The following is a 24,481-nucleotide window of genomic DNA, read 5'->3' as shown; positions in this document are numbered from 1 at the left end:
AAAGTGAATTAAAATGCGATTATTGATGTGCATGAACTCCAGTTTTGATCAAGGCGAAGAAAATAAACATACAGAATATTTGACAGTCGCCAAGGCTTTCTTAGTTTTTATCTTCCTGCCTTTGTTAGCATGTAAAGTACCCCTCCGACGTCTCCCATATCTACCAAAGCAGTCATGTAACACTGGATCAAAAAGTTTAATTAGGTCAATGTGTTCCGAGGATGTCTGTGAATGTTTTTTTTCTTTCTCTCTTTGAACTTAATTGTGTCAAAACACCTTTTCATCTTAAGAAACCCAATCTGTGACTGCACCATGACACCTTCTTTCGGGAAAGAAAAAAATGTTTGTTCACACAGCGACTTTTTTAGAGCCACTGTTTCTTATTCTGAAATTCACCACCTGGGATTCATATACTCACCTTGAGTACATGTACATCTTTTTTTATGCTGTAAATCTGTGAAAGATGTCATTTCATTAGTTTGCAAGACTGTAATAGCATATAAATGTATTAATTTAATGTGTAAATGTGTATTAATTTCATGAAAAGCACTTGATAATCAGCTCATAAAGTTGTCCGAGGTGCACTCGTAGCTAACAATTACAAAGAATAGATGATTTAATCTATTAGAATCCCCATTAGCTTCATCAAAACAGAGGTTATTCTTCTTGGGGTCCACACACACCGCTCGACGACGAGAATCACGCAACTTAAAGTGGCACTCGGGCGATTTAGCATATCACTTTTATTAAGTTGGTGGACTCACAAGAGAGAGATTAAAAAAAGAATCATCAAAATCGGAGCAGCAGAGGCCGAGATATCCTGACCTGTGGTCCCTAGTGTGGGTCAAAAACAGTGCATACTACATTTCCCATAAGCAACTGTCTTTTGTTAGACCCTAACTGCCTACCCACATCAAACTCCACACCTTCAGTTTGTTACACAGGCTTTCTGGTAAAAAACTATTGGAGTCTTTAACGCTAAAAATATAGAAATAAGCTTGATGACATCACTATGACATCATCAGGGTTATTTTTTTCATATTTAACAAAGGTCCTCCAGATCCACAGAGGACACTATACAGCTGTTTTCACAGGTTGATTAACACTCAGTGTGGGCCTTTAATATTTATAATAATATTTAATTAATAAGAAGTATGTGGCATTGATGTACCATGGCTATAAGACTGATCCCTCTTTAAAAACGGTTTAAACTTGAGTTTAATGTGATGCATTTTGAATTCTGTGGGTAAAGATTTCCACATATTGATCCCCCAAACAGTCTGTCCAAAGCAGGGCTGCAATTAACAAGATACTTGCATGATTGAGTACCTGGTTTGTCTATAAAACCTCAGAAAGTGGTTAAAATAGCCCGTTACAAATCACAGAAGCCGAGGTGATGTCTTCAAATTGCTTGTTTTCTCCGACTAACAGTCCAGAACACAAAGATATTCAATTTACAGTGATATAAAAGAAAGAAAAGCAGCAGCAAATATTTACGTTGCAGAAGCTGAAGATGGAACCTAGCCATTCATGCAGTTTAATATTAGCAAAGTAAATAAACTTATCAATAGTTTAGAAGCGGCTAGGGTATTGAGAAATGTGCATTTCTTTAAATGTAATGTGTATTGATAAGTCCATGACGCTGTCCGTGGTGCTGAAGTCATTTCCTAGTCACAATTCAGCGTCAGCTCATGTCTGTGCAGCCGTACTTGCGGAAAGTATAACCGAAGCTGACTAGTTAACACGGTTTAACTTGTATGTAAAAAAACAAAATGTTAAAGACGATTTGTCTATGCTATGATAAGGTAACCGCCCGCTGCTGTAGCTTCATATTTAGCATGCAGACTTGAGAGTGGTCTCCTTTAACTCTTGGCAAGAGAGTGAATAAGCATAATTCCCAAAGAGTCCCAAAAGAAATAACTAATAAATACAATTATTTGCAACATATAATCATAAACAGTCTGAGTATAGATTTATGTCGGCCTAGTTTGTTTTTACAACTTCGTTTCTCACATTTTAGATGGAAATCTAAATGCAAAATGTCCACTGACTTTTAAATGTCTAAATAATGTATTAACTCTGGTGTGGGCTGACCCCTGGATGAAAAAACATTTTCTTAAAGGAACAGTGTGTAACATTTTTGGGGATCTATCATTTCAATAACTATGTTTTCATTAGTGTATAGTCACAGAGTGCAAAACTGTGGTACCGCCAGCCGCCGTCTGACTTCCGTTGCGGAGGGATACTCAGTTGGTTGCAATCTGCAACCACACCACTAGATGCCGCCCAATTCTACACACTGTCCCTTTAATGTTAAGTGTTGTTTTAGTGTGGTGGATTAATCATTTTTCCGCTAATATACTGTACATTTGTAGTGTTACAACAAAACATGAAAATACCACTGTGCACGTTACGTCATTGTTGTGATGTTCAGTCTGATTAAAGCACTAAATGGGTCCATCTGGTGTGTGTCTGCGCCAGGTTAACCGTGCCTTTGAGCTGAGTCAGGGGCCGTCTGGGCCACGTGCCCGATAACTCTGGCAGTCGACAGTTCACTATTTTATGGCCAATTCACACCACCAACATCATCATCACGCATTCCAGGCACACGTTAAAAACACTGGACGCGGTCCCGGTCTTCCGCCTCGTTTATGCTTCCGTTTTCCCAAATTGGCTCCACGCCAGCTACGTTCCAGCTGGGCCTCTTTTTGTTGAATTAGCCATAAAGATGGAATAATTCACGTTTGGCCAAATCTGCCATGCGCGCTCACCCCAATGGGTCATGATTAAATTCATGTCACAACATTTGCAGGTACTCAAGCCTTTAGCGAGTAAAGAAAAAAGAGATTTGTGCAGCACTCTTCGGGTGAGGTGTGAATTGAAAGAAGTCATTATCTACAGAAAACACCTTCCCGGGAGGCGGCGAAGAGAGGCTTCAAAAGGATACTTTATTTTTTTCCGCAATCCAGACACATTGCAGAAAATAGGGGAGAAGTGTGCAGGGGGAATCTCTGGGAGGCCAAGCTGCTTAGGTAACTGCATTAGACAACCAAACATCAAAGCCTTAAATATTCAACGGGCCCTCAGACGGCGAGAAAATGTACAAATGGATTATTCCTTCTTGAGTAAACACATAGAATATGAGCACGTGGCAGAGTGAGAATACGGGTGTGCAAGGGAGCATTTGGCAAATGATGATGGTAAAATACGAGAGCAATAAAAGAATAATGCTTCCAAGACGAGACGCGGCGTTATCGCAGATCAGACACCTTTCTCGCCAGCTCACCAGCAAAACCAGTCCCACAATATCCAGCTGTCACCAGTGACAGTATTAACATTGTGATGCTTCTCCTGTGCTCTCCTCCTACATTAGGTGCCATTTCCGAGAAAACTGTTCAGCGAGGTGTCCGGGAAGGAGTCGCCACATCGTGAGACAAATAGGAAGTCTGTGGAAGTTCTCCGGATCTATCGGTAGGATGTTCTCGTGATGAATAGCCAACCTTGTTTCCTAAACTCTACTCCCGTGCGGATGCTTCATCACTATGCAGCTCTATCTTCATGCATCTAACTCCCCGGCTGATTTATTGGAGGCTGTGGCGGAGTCGCTATAGGCCTCGCATCAAACGTATTTTGTGCACAAGTACAAATGCTTACTTAGACGGCGTGAGGAAAGATACATTTGTAAGATGGATGAATGATGCACATTTGAATTGCAAAATATTGAGAGGCTCATTCCACGGATTTGTTTGATAAAAAAATATTTTTATATAACATCTCTGTGAAGAAAAATCTCTGCATCCAGGTCAGGCTGTTCTCATACTCGTTGCTATACCTACGTTATTCATATCCCACATAATCAATTGGTATGTAATCTATATAATTGTGAACCAAGAAGTGTAAAGAGTGACAAACTCTGCGTAGGGAAGTCGGGGTGGACTTTCACCCAGCTGACCAGTGAGTTATTTTAACTTAAACAACGATCTTTTCCTAAACATAACTAAGTAGTTTTGTTGCGTAAACTTAATGAAGTAATTTTGTTTCCTAAACCTAACTAATTTGATCTTTTCCTAAACCTAACTAAGTAGTTTTGTTGCCTAAACTTAACTAAGTAGTTTTGTTGCCTAAGCTTAACTAAGTAGTTGTGTTGCCTAAACATAACCACTTCAATCTTTTCCTAAACCTAACTATGTAGTAACTAACTAAGTAGTTTTGTTGCCTAAATATAACCAATTCGATCTTTTCCTAAACTTAGCTAAGTAGTTTTATTGCCTAAACTTAACTAAGTATTTTTGTTGCCTAAACATAACCACTTCAATCTTTTCCTAAACTTAACTAAGTAGTTTTTTTGCCTAAACTTAACTAAGTAGTTGTTGCCTAAACATAACCACTTCAATCTTTTCCTAAACCTTAATATTTGTGTTGCCTAAACCTAACCAATTGTTTCCTGTGAAGTTTATTTTGAAAAGACTGGTGCGCAAATTGACATGTGCGTCTCGTGTTGCTGGACATTCGTAGTAAAACGCACGAAAAATGAGGAATAACTTTTCAGAAGATATCATACGAGCCGTTGTCCAGCGTCAGCACATACAGGTTTTGATGTAACTGAACACGTTTCATACACAAACGATGATTGATTAGTTCAGTCTCAGCGTCCAAACCGGGACACTGACCTTTCTTTACCTGTTAAATATTCATGCTGCCTTGTTGTGGAGGTCCCTTCAGGATAAAATCACATCAATAAGAGATATTTAGTCTGGCATTAATGGCAAGGAGATTTAGGACATTATTCAGGGGACTGAGAGTCTTATAAAAAATAGCTGTGATCCACAGTTAAGATGTGTATTACGACCATCTGGTTGAGATTCCAGGAAGCTTGCGTCGCCCACTCATAAAGCTGCGTGTCCTATCCTGTGGCCGACTATTTAAAATGCACCACAGCGTTTGTGGATTTCTCCTAAGGATAACAGCAGCCCTAATGTACAATCTAAGAAGATTGTTCTGTAAGCCTTAAAAAGGATCATATCTGATAGAAAACGAGATGAAACCGTTTCAGACAAAAGCTTAACGTGAGCCCCAGAAACCGGTGCAAGAGGTGCAAGACCAGAGGCCGGGTTATCTTTGCGGGCCGAACTCTCTCCGGCGAAGCACCCCTCGTGGCATTTAAAACACATGTCTGCGATAACATCATTGGTTCTTTTCTCCCTCCCTCTGGCCTCCAGAGAGAATCTCCGAGCATCTCTAAATGTCACGTTAAGTGCTTCTCTTGTCCCGCACTGACACAAAAAACGAGGTGCTCTCTGAATACAAAGAAGGCCTGTTACTGGATGGCTGCCATAGCTCAGAGAGAAGGACAGTTATCTGCTCTCCTCTTTCCTGCTCTCTCCCTCATTTGTTCAAGCTGTCAAAAGTAACATTTAGTCTCTAATAGGGCTGCCCAAAGGACGACAAAGACTTCCACTCGTGGTCATAACTACATTTGGGTGCTATACATAAAAGCACAAGTCATGGCTGCTTGGAAGGCCGGTATTAACATTATAGTCAATATAATTCACATTAAAGCACTCCTCCCTTTAGTGCAGGTATATATAAAAGCAGTACAAGCGGTCGCACTAATTGTCCTGTAGCTTAATACTAAGAGGAAAATATAATTAGATCCTTCAGGTAAGAAATCAGGAGAGGAATGGTGTAGAAATTCAGCCTTTTTTTGAAATGCTAATGTCATAATAAGGTGCTATTTTAGCTGCGTGGAGCTGTGCCTGATTAAGTGTGAGACAGAAATTTGTTTCCTCCTTGCTGGTTTCCTGTTAATAACAGCTTCCACAGTGTTGTTTTTTATCATATTTGATATCACATACAGGTAAGTTTTGGGGAAGTGCACCTTGAAATTCAGCATTTCAAACAAGCGGTGACGTTAACACTGAGACAAGGCTTTTGTCACAAATGTAATGCAAAAGTACTGTTATAGGAATAGATTAACATTTTGGGCTTATTCGCTTTCTTGCCGAGAGTTATACTGTACCTCTCTCATGTCCAGTGGTGGACTCAGCATTTCTAGCATGTAGGGCAGCCTATGTGGCACTACATGATATGTTCTCAATTTTAAGGCCAACTTTCTCGACTGGAAGGACACCCTAAAGGGCACTTTGTCACATTTTCTCCACTGGAAGGCCTCCCTAGAGTGGTACTGCATCACGTTTTCTCCACTGGAAGGACACTCTAGAGAGCACTTCATCACGTTTTCTCCACTGAAAGGACACCCTAGAGGGCACTTCATCTTGTTTTCTCCACTGGAAGAGCAACCATGAGGGCACTGCATCGTGTTTTCTCCACTGGAAGGACACCCTAGAGGGCACTTCATCACGTTTTCTCCACTGGAAGGCCTCCCTAGAGTGGTACTGCATCACGTTTTCTCCACTGGAAGGACACTCTAGAGGGCACTTCATCATGTTTTCTCCACTGGAAGACCACCCTAAAGGGCACTTCATCACGTTTTCTCCACTGGAAGGGCACTCTAGAGGGCACTTCATCGTGTTTTCTCCACTGGAAGGACACCCTAGAGGGCACTTCATCACATTTTCTCCACTGGAAGGCCTCCCTAGAGTGGTACTGCATCACGTTTTCTCCACTGGAAGGACACTCTAGAGGGCACTTCATCATGTTTTCTCCACTGGAAGACCACCCTAAAGGGCACTTCATCACGTTTTCTCCACTGGAAGGGCACCCTAGAGGGCATTACGCATGTTTCGATTATCGCCTCTCACCCTCTCTATCACACCAGCTTTCACCCTGCTTTCATGACATTTTTGTTGCGATGACACTTTGAAATAAATCAGATCATTCCAAGCATCCCCCAGCCTAAAGTGTTCAAAATGGCTCCCACGTGAAAAAAGTTTGACGCCTTAACATTTACAAACACGAATCCATCGGATTCTCCTGGAAGAAATGTGCAGGGTTTGGTACTGTCTCACGATAAAGTCTGAGTTAAGTTTTCTACCCATGAGCACATTCATCATTACTCCCTCCACATATTCGATCTCCATTACCTGTGTTTCCTCCAAAGGATCCGCTGCTGCTGCTGCTGTGGCTGATTTGCCCTATAGAGCCCGGACCTCGCAGCTCAGTGGGAGGACAAGAAAAAATCAGTGCAAGCCTCGTCATTTGTCTGCTATATATAATTCTTTGGTGCCGGTACCTCTTCTGACCTGAGCAACATTCATAGGGGACAATGAAAGGAAGCGGTGGGATGCTTCTCTCTTTCTCCCCTCCCCACCGCGGCGCTCTTTCATCTCGCCTTCCCACAAGGCTGATTCACCACTTGTGACCCCTGCGGCTGCCTCGTTGAAAATAGACAACAAAGTGTCTGAGATGAAAACCGGTGGGCAGTTGTAGGCTGGATTGCCGCTCGGTTTTCAAGTTGGTCGGGCGGTGGCGAGCACTCTCGCTGAGCTGACACATGCGTTTGTCTGGATTCATGTCATGTAAACGGGACCGGGCTGGCACTGCCATGCATGTACCCACATCTGCTGGCGTTAACAAACTCAACCCTGTCGGACTTTTTCTGTATGGAAGATTTAAAATGCCTCAATCAAAAAAAATCAAATCAAGAAGTGAATTCCCGTTCATTCACTTCATCGACGTTTCAGTAAAAATCCTTGTATAAAGAGTTGTAAGCACGGAACCAAGCCAACCAGCTACGAGATGAATCGTGACCATAAAAACATTTGATTTGGAGCAAAAAAAACATTGCAAAATGGAAAAATAAACGCGAAGATACATAATTTTTTTAAGATTGAAGGAACTATAAACCATAAACCCTTGTGAATGGCAACTTACTGCCTCCGAAACTAACTGTCGTCGATCTAAAATATAGAGATTCAGTAACTGCATGCCTTATTTCTCACCTCAAATGTTTTCAGAAACATATCTCGGTGAACTAAATTTCATAATATAAGAGAAAGTTTCCTAACAAGCCGCTATGTTGGTTCTGGTTGGAAATCTGGGAGCAGACCACGTAGCAGCATGTACGAGCTCCTCTTAAAGGGATAGTTTGGGTGTTTTGAAGTGGGGTTGTATGAGCTACTAATCCGTAGTCAGTGTATTACCTACAGTAGATGACGGTCGGCACGCCCCCAGTTTGGAGCAACAGACAGGAATACCAGCACGGGAGCAAAGCAATGAACTGCTGTGGACGGGGCCAGCAGCAAAAAATAATTTAGACCCATAAATAAAACAATATCTGTTCAAGTGTACGCTATATTTAGAATATTTTCACTGATTTACGTTGCCGTCAGACAGCTATACAGTATAGTCTATGTTTCTGATGGGGAACTGAAGCCAAGGCAACCAGACTCCATTGAAAAAAACAGTAATTTAACCTTACAGAACATGGGTTGTTGTTGGTCTACCGCTGCTTTGATCGGTTAGTTTGTTTGTGTTATTGTGTGACTTTGCTTCGTTCGGATTCACTAAAGTCACACAATAACACAAACAAACAAACCAATCGAGGCAGCTGTAGACCAGCAACTCCCGTATTCTGCGAGCTAAAATTACAGGTTTTTCCAATGGAGTCTGGTGCCTTTGGCAAGAGAATAGATGGATACAACTGCTTCTGTTTGCTGTTGGAAAGGTCTATCTGACGGCAAGGTGAAAATATTTTAAATATAGCGTACACTTAGACTGATATTGATTTTTTTTTTAAGTGGCTAAAATATGCTTTGCTGCCGGCCCCATCCACAGCAGCACATTGCTTTGCTTCCATGAAGTAACTCCTGTTTCTGCAAACTGGGGGCGTGTTGACCACCACCTACTGTAGGTAATACACTGACTATGGATCCGTACCTCATACAACTCCACTTCAAAACACCTGAACTATCCCTTTAAAGCTGCATCTCAAACTGTTTTGAAAGATAAATCACTATATTTGAATGTATTCCTCCCTGATTTATAAATTGCATGTGCAAACACGCACACAAACCCATCTGTATCAAAGCTTTCTTTTCACCTTTTTGATCATCAAAATACCTCCAGATGCTTATTATTAGCAGAAACACAGTACGGATAACTGTAACACCGCGTAGTTCTGAATCCATCTCGTCCTCTGCAGGGGAAGATAAGAACCCTCCTTCATGAATAAAGATGTTTCGGCATCCTCTTCCTCTCTCTCTCTCCGCGTTCAATGTGTACTTGTTACAGCGGCCATTATTTATAGTCCCACTAAGGCCCAGAGTGGTGAGAGCGGGTCTCATGGGGGATTGGGAAGTGGAGCCACCGCTACCTATAGTGGGAAAGATATACCACCTCACCCCCGCTGAGAACTTCGTGCAGGAAATGAACTCATAAATCAAGCAGTAAATTGAGTGTAGGGCCGTGCTTACTCATCTCAAGAGGTCTGCTCCTCTTCCTCCACACACCCCCTGCTCCTTTTTGCTGCATGACTAATGCAACGCCGCAACTCCTCTGCTTGGCGTGTGTGTGTGTGTGTGTGTGTGTGTGTGTGTGTGTGTGTCTATCGCTCTGGTAAACTCTTATCAAAATTTTTTATTTTCAAGTAAACATCATAACTCTGGCCTGGAGGCTACAGTTGAGTGTGGGAACATCTAGGAAGGAGGAAAAAGGGCCCGAATGAGCATATTGTCCTACAGTTGAACTTCACCGCCTCATTGTGATGCCACTGGTGAGAGCTGCCTGTTTTTACCCCCGGACTGTGAGGAGAGCCTCAGGCTATCCTGACAGTCACAGGCCCTGTCCGGAGAAATTAAAATCTCTATTTATCAGGACTCGACTGAAGCTGTCTGGGGACTGGCCGCGGGAGATGGCAACACAGTCGGCCTCCTCCAGCGGTGGGACTCTGATGGAGAGTTCAACACGCTGGGATGTGCCCGTGCAGGTTCATTCTTGACAGCATGTGGTGTAAAAATAGTTTCACTTTGTTTTTTTAGTGCTGAACCAGCACCTGCATTGTCCTGAATGTGAATCACTCTTTAATTCTATGCTTAAAAAAAACACATCCAAAGAGCAATTTTCAGTGTACGTGCACGGACAAGTGTGTGTTGGATCCACCCCGCTGAGCTGCTGCTCCCCATTAAAGCTGGGACTGTGTCGCCTCCCGCGGCTGCTCTCCATCACAGCAGCGGTAGGCAGCATTTGCTCTGACAGAGAGGGAGGATGGGGAGGGAGGACTCGCCATCACTCCTCCTCAATAAAGCCGCAGAGTCTGCAGAGCTGGGATCAGATCTCTACTGACCTCCGTTGGCGGAATAATGTACTTGTTAGGGTTGCTTGGAAGTATGGAGATACTGTAGTTTTTACTCCATTACATTTATATACTCTTCTGATTTAAGATTTTACATAAAAACCTTAATAACAGCCTTTTGGGCTTGTGTATGGAGGACGGAGCTTGCCAAAATAAATAAATAAATAAATAATAAATGCAAAAATAAATAAATAAGAAATGCAACAATAAGTAAATACATTTAAAAATGTATAAAAATAAATACATAAATAAAAGGGAAAATTAAACAGAAGTGTAAATACATAAGGGAATTATTACAAAGATTAAATTATAACAGAAAAAATAATTTATGTCACATTTTATCAATTAATTAGGGATTAATTTATTTATTTATTTTTAATATTTTGCTGCATTTAATGAACTTAAACCATTTTTATTTTTTTATTTATGTATTTATTCATCAATTTATTCATTTATTTTCTTATTTTGCCAGGTTCCATCCTCCATACTTGTGACCCCTTACAAATGTTTTTTTTTCAGATGTCTGAGTTGTTAGCAGTTCATCCAAAGAGGCTTTTCCCCTCTAAACCTCACACGTTTCCATTTTAATAACTGTTTGAGGACCAAGACATATCCAGTATTTCACAAAAAAGTAAAAATTAAATAAAAGTTGTTTTTTTTAAATAATACAAATTTCTACACCATTAATAATCTCATGTCCCCCCCAGGTTATATTCAAAACTTTTACTTTAATACTTAAAGTACATTTCGCTGCTAATAACTCTGTATTTTTTCTTAAAGGTGCAGTGTGTAGAGCATGGTGTACTCTGTGAAGAGGACCCGCTCCCCAGGTAACGACACAACGATCCTTATTTTCAGGTGATTAAAGAAAACATACGTATTAATAGGGCTGTCTGTCAAATAAAATAGTTAATCGTGATTAATAGCAACTTAATCAAATTTTTTATCTGTTCAAAATGTACCTTAAGGGGGGATTTGTCAAGTATTTAATACTCTTATCAGCATGGGAGTGGGCAAATAAACTGCTTTATGCAAATGTATGTATATATTTATTATTAGAAATCAATTAACGCTCCAAGGTAGCTTGTAATTTGTATCATTGCTGGAGCAGGATGGTTGTGAATAGGGAGATAGAATAGGATGATGACAGAATTGTACACAGATTTTTTTAATTGATATGTTTTTGTATCTGTATATACTGCGTGTGCTTATATGTGTATGTATGTATATATGTATATATAGATATATATATATATAAAAAATCAATTAACGACACAAAACAATGACAAATATTGTCTAGAAACCCTCACAGGTACTGCATTTAGTATAAAAAATGTGCTCAAATCATAACATGGCAAACTGCAGCCCAACGGGCAACAACAGCTGTCAGTGTGCTGACTTGACTATGACTTGCCCCAAACTGCATGTGATTATCATAAAGTGGGCATGTCTGTAAAGGGGAGACTCGTGGGTACCCATAGAACCCATTTTCATTCACATATCTTGAGGTCAGAGGTCAAGGGACCTCCACCAACCAATGTCACATCAGCAGGTTATTGGGTCCTAAAGGGGGATGATTGAATGATGATTTGAACCACAAGGTGGAGCCCTTACACAACACCAGCACACCTACTGTCAGGATTATGTCTAAAATTTTTCAAATCTTCTCTTGCATCCCTCCAGCTGTACTGATGCTTATTTCAGTATATCAACATGTGCTCTGCCTCCAACATTTTAATAATGTTTTATTCTCTTTTGAAGCAGTGGACAGTCACCGTCTGCAACCCTAATCCCCCTCATCCCTGTTTGCAGACTCCCCTTTTCTCCATTTCAAAGCACCAGAGCAGTCTGCTTCTCCCTTCCCCCCCCTTCAGCTGTGTTCTGTTCTCTCTGCAGGGCTGCGTCAAGATGACGTCAAGACGCACACAACACAACCGGAAGTGAGGAGATTTGCACTCAAAGTAAAGGTTCTGCATTTCATTTCATTTCAAAATTGATTTCGAACATGTAGAATACAAAAAAAAATTAAATTAAAATAAAGTAAAAGAATTCCAACAAGTGGACAGTCAGAAAAAAGTAGTATTCATATACAATGAAAAGCATAAGAAAAATAAATTGTCAATATATCTATATTTACATTTACTAAAAACATCTAAATAAACAGATTGTAAATTATATGTAAATTAATTATTGTTTTCTGGTGATTAAACAGGCTATGTAATTACCAAAAAAAAATCAATTAAATCACTTTAGATCTCTTACAGTTTCTTCTTGCATACACCAACTTATATTAAAGCTTATCATATTATATGCAAAATGTCAGATTTGAAAAATTAAAGGACACGGAAAAACAATGTGATAGGGAGTCTAATGGAAAATATGTAAATGTCAGAAAACCATGGCTTCCACTGCTATGAATTATGATTATTATTATTATTATTATTATTACTATTATTATTATTGCTATGAATTCTTATTAGTATTCTTATTCTATTATTGCTATGAATTATTATTATTATTATTATTACTATTACTATTATTATTATTATATTATTGCTATGAATTCTTATTAGTATTCTTATTCTATTATTGCTATGAATTATTATTATTATTATTATTACTATTACTATTATTATTATATTATTGCTATGAATTTTTTTAATTATTTTTCAAGAAACTTGTATGTTAATGTACCAGATTCATGCACACATTTGCATCTGCATTTTTTACTGCATACTTTTTTTTTTATCAGGATGTTAAAATGAGCCTATCCAAAAAAAAAAATGTAGTTTTTATTCTCACAGTCTTGTTATTCATAAAAAAAAGTTTTATTTTGAAGGCATTCACCGGAAGTTCGTGTATTTACTGCAGACAGCTTGATGGGGGTTTTAGCATTTAGGAATGTGGAGCCCAGCAGCTACGTCATCACCCCTCAAATCTCTCTGGGGTCCCAACGACACAAAACTCCTCCAAAGCTGTAAAACACCACCACAAACCCTCCGGTAAGTTGCTTTAACGAATCCTTACAATACATACATTATTAATATACTCATTTATACATGTTTGATGGTGTATAAAACTGTTTTTATCCCGTTTAAAGTTAAAGTTTAACCCTAAAAAAGTGACTTTGTGTTTGAAAATGTGCTAGCTAGAAGCTAACGTTAGTTAGTTTGTGACTTGTTTTATACTTCAAAGTAGTTCAGGCAAGTTTAAACATGTGTGCTCATTGTTTAAGTTGAGGTCCAAGCAAGGGGATTAGAATATAAAACATGCCTCAACATGAACATGAAGTGTTTGTTTGATGCTTTAAAGAGAGATGATCTGTTAGCATGGAAACCAAACCTTTGTTTATTAAGTGAAAGACTTTAAAGATGCTGTGTTGCTCTGACTGTCAGGAAACATCCACTGATAAGCAGAGACAGTGTTGTGAAAACATGTCTCCTCCATAGGGACTGTTGTCTCCATGGTAACATGTGTCTCCCTCCACAGGGACTCCTGTCTCCATGGTAACATGTGTCTCCCTCCACAGGGACTCTTGTCTCCATGGAAACGTGGAGGACGCCCCAGCCATTACATTATTACATTATTAGATTAAATTGCATTGAAACAGAAATATCAATTTATTTATGTCACATTTGATCAATTAATTAATTAATGTATTTATTTATTTTTTATATTTTGCTGCATTTAATGAACTTAAAGGTCCCATGTCATGCTCATTTTCAGCTTCTTACTTGTATTTTGTGTTTCTACTAGAACACGTTTACGTGCTTTAATGTTAAAAAAAACAACTTTATTTTCTTCGTACTGTCAGCCTGAATATGCCTGATTTACCCTCTGTCTGAAATGCTCCGTTTGAGCGCGTTTCAACGGAATTGCAACAGTTGCTAGGCAACAGCTTGGGTCCCTGTTTACTTCCTGTCAGCTGATGACATTCACATGCACTGCAGCTGTAAATAAACTGGGACACATTTAGATGTTTATGTTTAAAACCGTTTTATGGTCTAAATATTGTATATTTGTGACATCACAAAGTTACAGAAATCCTGACGGCTTGTTTCAAAGGCAGAATTTCTGAATACGGGCTGTGTGTATTTCTCCATGGATTGAGCGTTTCGATACTTTCACAGTTTTTATATATCACTTAAACCTGCTTTATAATATAAAAGACACAAAAATCTCACTTTTTACAATATGGGACCTTTAAACCATATTTATTTATTTATTCATCGATTTATTCATTTATTTTTTTATTTTGGACAGTGAGACAGTGTTGTGATAACATTTGTCTCCCCCACAGGGACTCCTGTCTCCGTGGTAACGTGGAGGACGCCCCAGCCATTACAAAGATTAAATTGAAAATTAAAACAGAAATATCAATTTATTTATGTCACATTTTATCAATTAATTAATGGTGATTAATTAATGAATTAATTATTTTTTTATATTTTTGCTGCATTTAATGAACTTAAACCATATTTATTTATTTATTAATCGATTTATTCATTTATTTTGGCAGTGACAGTGTTGTGATAACATTTGTCTCTCCCACAGGGACTCTTGTCTCCATGGTAACGTGGAGGACGCCCCAGCCTCGCTGCCTGCAAGGGGGCGGAACCTAAGCTGAAGGACGGTGTGTCTCTCTCTCCTCCAGTGTGAAAGCAGAATCAGTCGAAGATGGTAAGGAGAAGCAGCATCCGGAGAGCAGTTATAGGTAGATGGTGGAATCTGTGCTCTGTTGGTTTACCTCGCCATAGCTCACCTCACTGTGCATTTGATGCTTGCATTTTTTAATTGAGGATCTGTTTCTTGCAGCCATTTCACGACGGAGCCTATTACCCCTACACCGGTGAGACCCAGGGGACCCACTCCTCAGCTGGGATCCCCTCCCTCCTGAACTCCCCTCTCAGCCAGCACTCTGCTGCACCCGGCATGACTCCATCCAGCGCCGCCTCCGCCTCCGCCATCGCCATCCTCCCCTTCAAGTTCCGCCCGCGCCGGGAGAGCGTGGACTGGCGTCGCATCAACGCCGTGGACGTGGACCAGGTGGTGAGCCAACTGGACGTGGACGCCCTCCAGGAGCACGTCGCCGGCGTCACCTTCTGCAGCCTGGACGGCGAGCGGTGCCAGCGGTGCCAGAGCCCCGTGGACCCGGCGCTGGTCAAGCTCCTGCGGCTGGCGCAGCTCACGGTGGAGTGGCTGCTGCACTGCCAGGAGTTCCTCGCCGGCAACCTGCGCGCGGCGGAGGAGAGGGTGGCGGCCGGCGGCAGGGAGCGCGAGCGCCTGCTGGTCCAGCAGAGGAAGCAGGAGGAGAGGGAGAAGGCGCTGACCGCCGAGCTCAAGCAGAGGAAGAAGGTCATTCGCACGCAGCAGTCCATGCTCTCGCCACGGATCGTCAGTGGACAGAAGGTACCGCTGAGATGCTAAACGCTCTCTCTATGAAGGGATCTGTTACCCATTTGCATTTCACATATGTTTGGCAAGCCATCACCCCAACCCCCCTTCACTCCTCCTCCTCCTCCTCCTCCTCATTGTTCCCATCTATTCACAGCTCCGGCTTTGTGCTTTTATATCAGAGTTTAGAGGGGAAAAAGAGACAATATATTGGTTGTGTACTGTAAAAGCTGCCTTGTTTTGGTGTGCTTATAATAAGCTTTCAGACTGGAAGAATAGAATTTAGAGCAGCAGGACAGATGGTGTCATATGGGGACAATTAGGTTTTTTAAGCCACTTAACAAAAGGGTGACGAGAGCAGCAGTCTAAAGTAGCATAGCTCACTTACCATCAGGTTATTTATAGCACAAATCAAAAATCTCCCTCTGACCTACCCAAGCGGTCGCCAAGGCAACAGAAAGTGTGTCTTGACAGCATGTGGTTGCTAGGTGTGCTCTAGAAGCTCAGCTAACAGAGGTGGCTCAATAATTGATAGAGAGATTGTGTGTTTGTGTCCTTTTGAGGACCTTTGGCATTTGTTGCTTGTCCACGTTTCAAACACAGGGTTCTCTTTTAATCTAATTTCACTCCCAATTTCCACAGTTATTCCAAACCCTAATCTAATTGCATCTGCTTGTTGCAGCAGCACACTTCTTCTACTGTTTCATGTGGATCTTGGCAACCATATGTTGCAACAAGATATCAGTAGCAGCAGGTTTAACATTGAATGAAGTCACGGGCACAATGAGAGGCGGGGGTTAAATGTAGCGTATGATGTGTGTGTGTGTGATATGTGTGTGTGTGTGGAGCATAGGCAGCGTCTATTCTAGTTGTTAAGTGTTAGTGAGCTGGAGTGTGGCGACACCCGCCGCAGGGAGCAGATCAACATCACTCACGCTATCTGTCTGTTTGGAAGCACATGCCTGAAGTCAATGGATGCAGAAAAATAGAAGAAAGTAGTGCACATGCTACAGACACTACTTTTTTGTTGCATTCTGGGAATTTTTGAGAGAAATTACAGGGAATAAATTAAATTAAATGACAGTAAATGTAGTCTACTTTATAGCTGAGCTGAAGCAAATAGTTGATCAGTCGATCGTCAGATTGATTACCAGTTTGTCACTTTAGCAAAAAAGCTAAATGTGATCTCTGTTGAGAGTTGCACGTGTGCAGTGCTGATCGGGCCACCGAGCTAGCAAATTTAGCAATATTTTACACTGGAAAAATCTGTCAAACCAGATAATAAAAGAACGTTTTGTGGCATTCTTTATAAGTATGTATTTGTTAATGTTTTACGAAGGGTTTAATCCATACAGGGTTAGTAGTATACAGCTGTTTAAAAAATAAAAAAATAAATAAATGAATGAATGAATAAATAAAAGTAATAATAATATTTTTCTTTGTTTTTTAGTTGTAATGTTTTGAGCTCTCGGGGCATAAAATAGTGACTTGAGATTTACTCTCTTTGTCAAAAAATGCCCAAGATTATGTATTAATACCTGTATTTTCTTTTTCTTTTAGTGTCCACATTGTGATAAATCCTTCCTCAATTCCACGTTCCTCGAGAATCACATGCAGCGGCGCCACCCTGACGAGTACGACATGGGTAAGTGGACCCGTCAGAAAGATTTAGAGAAGGTTAGGAGTCCGATAAATCACTTACCAGGAAGTCTGGAGTGTAGTGATGTATTTGCAGGTTACATAAACAACATCTTGTTTTTTTTCTTTCATGTCCTTCCAGAGTTGCGGTCAGACAGCGAGAAGAAATCTCAGATTGACAGCCTCAAATTTGAGATCAGCAGTCTGAAGGAGCAGATTGTTCAACAGCAGCAGGACCTGCAGGCCAAAACAGCTCAGGTAGGAGAACCAGACCACTGTGACAGCTAGTTCCGCTATATTTGAGAGAAGGCAGGCATCTCTACGGCCGATATCTCCAACACTCGACACCTCACACCAAAACAATCTAGACAGATAAATAGAACTACAGCTAAGATGGTGAACTGTCAGTTGTGGTTTCGTAGTGACATTTTTGTTGTGGTCCCAGGAAAAAGAGCAGCAGTCCATGCACAAAGACGTGCTGAGAGAACTGGACCGGTTCAAAGCGGAGGAGATGGCGCGCATGGACAGGAAGATAGAAGACAGCAGGGACGGCATGCGCAGGGAGATGGAGTTCCTTTACACCCGGAATATCCAGGCTGTCAACGTACGAACACTTGGATAATCCCCTCCGTAGCTTCTTTCTAGTGTTCATTCGGTGTTCAGGATATATTTTTTTATTTATGTATTTTTATTCATAGGAAGCAAATCAGAATCAGACAGCCAGACAAGAGAAATCAGCCAGCCCTGTTCACTCACAGCCAGAGAGAGATGTGGACAACTACAAAGAGATGCAGATACAAGCCATGCAGAAGCTGGAGCAGCAGCTGAAGAAGCAGGTCAGTGCGGAGGGGAGATATTATTTTTAAAACCTACAAGTGAATGACGTTATTTTGATTCTAAAATATTCTCTTGTAGGATAAAAAATGGGGATCCCGGCTGCAGGAAATGAAGGCCCAACACGAGTCTGAAAAGAACCAGGTATGTTTGTCATAATTATTATGCCATTAAAGTTTTGAGTTAGAAGTTAGAAGCTGTAAAATGCTTCTTCTTCCCGTCGTCTCCCAGCTGCTGAACGAGATGAGCAGGATGCAGTCGTCGGTGTCGGAGCAGCAGGACAGCAGCCAGTGGCTGCAGCAGGAGATGGGCAGGAGGCTGCAGGAGAAGGAGCAGACCATCAAGGCTCAGAGGGAGCAGGTTAATAACACTGACTCACACTCACACAGCCGTCGCCGCCATATGCCCAGAGTGATTATGTCAGGAGAGGAAGCGAGGCGGAGGCTCGGCCCCTTGTTCAGGATATCCTGTATTTGCTACACGGGCTCAGATTGGGTTGTACTGAGACATGATGATACTGTATATTTGACGGGAACAATAGTTCACAGGAAGCTGGTGCTTTTCCTGGAGTGGCTCCACATTTTCCCTTCGCTACTAGTGGAGCAGCTACTTTGTCAGAAACACAACAGAAGAGCAGCTAGTGTATCTGTTTAATAACTCTTTACTGTCTTTAAAGAGGTTGTAGCAGACTCAGTTTTAGAGCTAGAGTGAAGCTTATTTATGATTATTTATTTATGACAAGAAGAACTTGACATACAGTGTGAGCTGAACCCCCATATAAAAGACAGAAACGGGTCTATTGTTGGTCTCTTAGGGTTAATAAAGAAGTCAGTCAATAATTAGCCTCTTTCCGTCGTGCCATGAATCGTGATCTGATTTCCTGCTGCAACACAGCGAGGGTAGTTTTCCACACAAAAGGAGTTGGAAGGAGCTCTTCTGTTCACTGTAGCTGCTGCGTTTTGTTCCATTCCTCCCCGACATCTTTAAAATTGATCCGCTGACCAAAAAAATAAACAAATATAACAAGTGCTCATTTTTTTCAACTTGCAGATACGGAATATTTCCTCCCATCCACCCACCAAAATAGTGGAAGTACCAGGTATTGATTTCTTTTCAGTTACTTTTTCATTAGAAAACGTTTTCACCAAAGGAAACTGCGTGTATGATAATAATGCATTGAGTGTGTGCTTTGTTTTTCAGTCATGGTCAGTGCACCACCTCCGGAGCCTAAACCAAAGAGAGTTGTACTCGGTGAGTTAGTAGAAGCCAGCTGTCATGAGAAAAATAAGAATATAGAAACACTGTCACTCCCAGCATGTTGCTTTTCATGCATGAAGGATTCACACAATGCCGTTTCAGACAGCTAAATAAAGCAGTGCTGTCACCACACTAGTACCCATACGACTCCCTGACTGTTAATGACCTTTGACCTCATGTGCTGTCCAATTAGAGGAGCCAGTGTGTGCTCCTAAGCTGGATCCTATACAGGAGCTGTCAGAAGAGGAGAAAGGTAAAACAGGCAGTAAAACCAACAGAGCCGGTCGACTGCATGCCGTCTGCATGGATGCATCAGTCTGTTGTGGGCAGCCCTTTCCTTAGAGGGATAGTTCGAAGTGGGGTTGTATGAGGTTCTTCTCCATAGTCAGTGTGTTACTTACAGTAGATGAGAGTTTGGAGAAGCAGACAGGAGTACCAGCACGGGAGCAAAGCAATGTACTTCTGTGGAAACTCCAAACTCTCATCTACTGTAGCTAATACACTGACTATGGAGAAGTACAACCCCACTTCAAATCACCAGAACTATCCCTTTAACTGTGACAGGACTGAGATCATCCCACACTTTTTAGTAAAGCAGCTTTTTGTCTGTGACATTCGCTGACGCCTGCCGTGTCAGCATCGCTGATCATTACATCCATCCGTCATCTCGTTGCCTTGTTTGTGGCAAATGAACACTTGTAGACATTCTCCTCTTCTGCCTGCCCCGCTGCAGTCACACCCATCTACCCGACTCAACCTTTGGCATGTAGCTTGATGTGAAAGTCCGCAAATGCATGCTCATTTTTGCCGCCTGTGATCGGAGCCTGATTATCCATAAAGGGCTGATTAAGTGAGATTTCTTTTACAGAATCGAGCAGCTTCTCTGAGAGGAGGCCAGTGGAGAAGAAGCCTGAGCCCGTACCGGAGAAGAAACCGAGGACGCCCAGCAGCGCTCTGAGAAAGAACCCCAACATCAAGAAAGAGATGCGGCCGGATCTGGAGCAGGCTGTTATTGAGAAGCTGGAGAACCTGGGAGTCAAACCTGTAAGTTCACACTTTGAAATGGTCTTTTACTCAACCTGTTTTCTATCTTCTATAACTTCCTCCACCTCTTCTCAGGATCAGAGCGGTCTGAAGGACAAAGAGCTCAGCTCCATCCTGGCCAGGGTGCATTCGAAGCGGGAGAGCGTCGCAAAGGGGATGCCTGACTACTGGCGCCACCGGGAGGAGCTAGCCAGCAGTGTGGAGCAGAAGCTGGGCGGTCAGAGGAGAGGCAGCGACCCGGCTCCAGAGTCCCAGGCCAGATCCAGACAATCAGTCCAAGGTGAGTCATCAAAAAGCCTCTTAGCATATGAGATCAGCTGTCTCAGTTCTGCCCACAGACCAGTAATAATTCAACTAGCTTGTCTTAGCCCACTTTTGCATTAGCGCCTTGTTAATTGGTTTTGACCGTGTGTGCATCCAACACCATCAGTCTAATCTGCGAAAGCTTGTTTGCCGCCACATAAGCCGACTAAAGCTCTGACACGCCGTCACTGACTGATCCGCTGTTTGTGTTTGTGTCATCTGAGTGCAGTGTTGCAGATCCGCCCCCGGTCCAGCAGCCTGCCCTCCAGAGCGACCCAGGTGTTGTCCGGACCCGCGGTCAAACAGCCAAAGACCCCGCAGCCGGCACCGAGGACCAGGACCGCTGTCCAACCCAAGACGTCTACACCCAACGCCAAGACCGCTCCGAGGACCTTCACATCCAGGTAAAGAGAAAACCGTATAAAGTGATATGCTTTCTTGTAAATGTCTGATTGGTATTAGCATGTGTCCTTGATAATTCAATTCCAGCAGGATGGAGCAATAATATATTACACACACTAAAGATGTAAATGCAACCAAACCACAATACAATCACCCAAAAACATTCTTTTATTGGCGTTGGTTGCTTCTTAACATTCTTAACATCTGTGCTTCTCCAGGACCCCCCCTTTCAGCTCAGATGAGGAGTCTGAAGACGAAGACTCCGAGGAGGAACAGCCCCAAAAACACCAGAGGGGCAAATCGCCACAGCCCAGACTAAACCAGGTCCAGATCAGAGCCAGCAAAGCCAGTCCGGTCCAGGCCAGGCAGGCTCCAGCCAAGTACTCCTTCTCCTCCAACCCACAGCAGGCCAAGAGGTCGGCGACCAAGACGGCAGTCAAACAGATGGAGAGCGACGAAGAGGACGAGGACGAGTGGTCGGAGGTCAGCGAGCTGCAGGAGATCAACCCCAAAAGTCTCCAGAATTACAGAGACCAGAACGGCAACGTGGAGAAGAGGAACTTTGGCAAAGGTACGTTATCCGTTCTCCAAACTATACATCAAAATAATTATTATATACATCTGTTATATAATAATCTAATAGTCTGTTCAGTCAAGGTCATTTGATAGGAATCAGAGGCTCTGTAACCTTTTTTAATGACAACATTATGGGCCTACGAGGGCAAAAGTACCTGCTAAACTACTACTTAAACCATCTATATATGTTTAAATCATTTTGTTATACGATAAGCCAAAGGTAAATGTAAATTCGGTGCCTTCTTGAAGAGTGTTTAAGTCATTTTTGTTGCACTTCATTCCTGCCAGGTGCCATTTCTTTGTCATTATTGTCATTATTTTGTTTGTCCTCCATACTATGTAAACATGGTCTATAAAAATCATCAGATATTATTTAAGAAACGGAAACTGTATTAATAAAAACACATGAATGTATTTTATTATTTCTTTCAGAGAACAAAATCAACGACCTGGCCAGAAAAATGGAGAAGCAGCATGCGGAGAGATCGACGAAGAAACCAGCAGGGGGCGTCAGCATCTTACCAGAGAGGAAGGATGAGGTTCAGGAGCTCTTGGTGAGATTCGCTCTGTGATGGAGCCTCAGTGCTTTAGCTTGGTTTGATGTTATTCAAAAAAATGTCTGAATAATGTTTGTGTACGTGGTGACAGTACACGGATCTAGAGGAGAGCAGTGACTGGGTGGTCTCCTCCTTAGAGGACAGACTGGAAGTATCTAAACCAGCTCAGGGCTCTGGACCAATGAGGAAGAGCCAGGACTCACCCAGCACCAGCGTCTGGGGAACCTCGACAGGAAAGGCTCCCAAATCAGGTCAGAATTTCTTATCTTTATTCTTATCTTTTCTTATGATCTTTATTGAGAAATGTGGTTTCATAATCAGGTGTGATGATGTTGCTGTCTTGTGCCGGGCAGGTCTGACTGAAGCTGGAACAGGAAACACCCTGAAGAGCAGCCTGTGCTCCCTCAGCGACATCAGCGACTCCGAGGACTTTAGCAATAAATACAATAAACGCTACGGCTGATCAGGTGATGTAGCTCTACGCCAAGCACCAACACAACGACCTCAGTCAACTCCTCTGACACCTACAGTCCATGCCAAATAGCCATATTTTATACTGTTATTACATGGAAGCTATAATACAGAGAGAGCAAAACGTAAAGGGATAGTTTGGGTGTATTACCTACCTACAACCCCACTTCAAAACACCCAAACTATCCCTTTAACAAAGGGACTTTGGATTCAGATATTAGAATAGAAAAGAAGACTAATCTAATAAATAGAAAATAGAGATAAATGAGATCACAGCTTCCATTGACTTTTCATTTTCAGCCTCACTTTATGCCTCGTGCCAATTCTTTGCTTGCCTTAGACCTCTCCAGTGTTCAACGTTTTTTTTCCCGTTTGGTATATTCACTGAAATATAACCCACACACCAAATGACATGCTGTTTGTGTAAAGTTTTGTACATCAAATTTTTATAATGTGTTAAATGAAGCAATGTGATTTTTGTATAGAAAATATTTATACGAGCAATAAAAGATTTCTTTGTGGAATACATACTTGAAAATGACATGAAACACTCTGGGCACACGTCACGGAGGATCTTTCTTTCTTCAATCAATAACCAGAACTGATTTATTACAAATTCATCACGTCATCATTTCCTTAATAAGATGATTCGCATTTCCAGCGATGCAAGACTTCTTATCACGTCATCTAAAGGTCTGCATACCTCATCTTAAAAATTACAATTGGTGTAAAAAGAAAATAAAGACATGTATCTGTTTTTTTCAGAAGAATAAATGTCTGTTTGAGAGGCCGTACAAAACTCAGGATAGATGGGAACACATTTTGGACATACCCCTTCCATTGATTTCAATATATGAAATACTATATGAAACAACTATATGTGAACATTTCAAGTTAAATTGCTGTACAGAAGTCTAACCACAAAACAATTCCTGAATAAAACAGAGCGCAGATTTTGTAACAGTGACATAAAATCATTCACTCATTCATATTTCAGTCCTGGGACCATGTAATGTAAAGGCAGAATAACAGTTACTAGTTACTGTTCATATTTTACATACAAAACCTGATCAGATTATAAAAGATGAAACTACCTAACAGTACATGAAGTAGTTAAAATTAGCTTGAAATTATAATGATAAAAAAAATATGACAATAAAATGCTGACGGGCAATTCATCATAATGAGTAATTTACTTTTGATACTTTAAAGGTGCTAAATGTGAGATTAACATGGCAACAGCTGAGCCGGCAGCTCATAGCTATCGGTGCTAACAGTGGATACAACGGCAACAGTGCTGACAGAGCTAACAGTGTTTACCTGAGGGGGGAACCGGAGGGTGGGTGCTACGCTTCCGCGATTGTCGGTCGGGACGCCGTTATTATCGCCGTATGAGAGCAGTGCAGAGCGGCGCCCTTGAGCTAGCCAGTGGGACACGCTAACATGCACTAAAAACATCGGTCGGCCCGGCGATGTCAACAAAGGACGGAGAAGCTTGGATTACAACACGCAGAGGGAGACTTCATTCTCTGCTCAGGTAGACATTACTCCTCTGTTAAAGGAGCAGTGTGAAGGATTTATTGGCATCTAAAATCAGAACCCCTCCACTCACCCCTCCCTTTCCAAGTGTGTAGGAAAACTACGGTGGCCTTCAGGTCATACACTAATGAAAACATTGTTATGAATGTTATATTCCATGTCTGCCAATAGATTCCCCCTAAATGCTACACACTGGCCCTTTAAGTAAATGAAG

At 41.7% G+C, this 24,481-nt stretch overlaps 1 protein-coding gene across 4 annotated transcripts in view; it reads left to right on the top strand.

Moving 5' to 3' along the window:
- dzip1 (DAZ interacting zinc finger protein 1) overlaps positions 1-23,256 on the top strand; it is a 39,259-nt gene extending 16,003 nt beyond the window's left edge. Inside the window, exons 3-24 of one of the 4 annotated variants that reach the window (XR_005205776.1) lie at positions 3,374-3,471; positions 11,033-11,082; positions 12,065-12,192; positions 13,092-13,254; positions 14,807-14,932; positions 15,068-15,661; positions 17,207-17,291; positions 17,427-17,542; positions 17,730-17,888; positions 17,983-18,120; positions 18,200-18,262; positions 18,350-18,478; positions 19,169-19,217; positions 19,319-19,369; positions 19,569-19,628; positions 20,244-20,419; positions 20,495-20,699; positions 20,952-21,126; positions 21,343-21,695; positions 22,133-22,254; positions 22,395-22,508; positions 22,611-23,256. Coding sequence is in view for 3 of the 4 variants with exons in the window: in XM_037762057.1 (XP_037617985.1) it covers positions 14,930-14,932; positions 15,068-15,661; positions 17,207-17,291; positions 17,427-17,542; positions 17,730-17,888; positions 17,983-18,120; positions 18,200-18,262; positions 18,350-18,478; positions 19,169-19,217; positions 19,319-19,369; positions 19,569-19,628; positions 20,244-20,419; positions 20,495-20,699; positions 20,952-21,126; positions 21,343-21,695; positions 22,133-22,254; positions 22,349-22,508; positions 22,611-22,720 (2,748 nt within the window). In the remaining variant the exon portion in view is untranslated. Of the gene's footprint in view, positions 1-3,373; positions 3,472-11,032; positions 11,083-12,064; positions 12,193-13,091; positions 13,255-14,806; positions 14,967-15,067; positions 15,662-17,206; positions 17,292-17,426; positions 17,543-17,729; positions 17,889-17,982; positions 18,121-18,199; positions 18,263-18,349; positions 18,479-19,168; positions 19,218-19,318; positions 19,370-19,568; positions 19,629-20,243; positions 20,420-20,494; positions 20,700-20,951; positions 21,127-21,342; positions 21,696-22,132; positions 22,255-22,348; positions 22,509-22,610 lie in introns of those variants that run through there. The other 3 variants (XM_037762057.1, XM_037762059.1, XM_037762058.1) reach the window with 3 other exon arrangements.
- The last annotated feature ends 1,225 nt before the right edge of the window (positions 23,257-24,481 follow it).

This window comes from Sebastes umbrosus, chromosome 24, assembly GCF_015220745.1.
Source record: "Sebastes umbrosus isolate fSebUmb1 chromosome 24, fSebUmb1.pri, whole genome shotgun sequence".
NCBI classification, from domain to species: Eukaryota; Metazoa; Chordata; class Actinopteri; order Perciformes; family Sebastidae; genus Sebastes; species Sebastes umbrosus.
The sequence above is the reverse complement of the archived record's forward strand: the minus strand, read 5'-3'. Positions and strand labels throughout refer to the sequence as shown.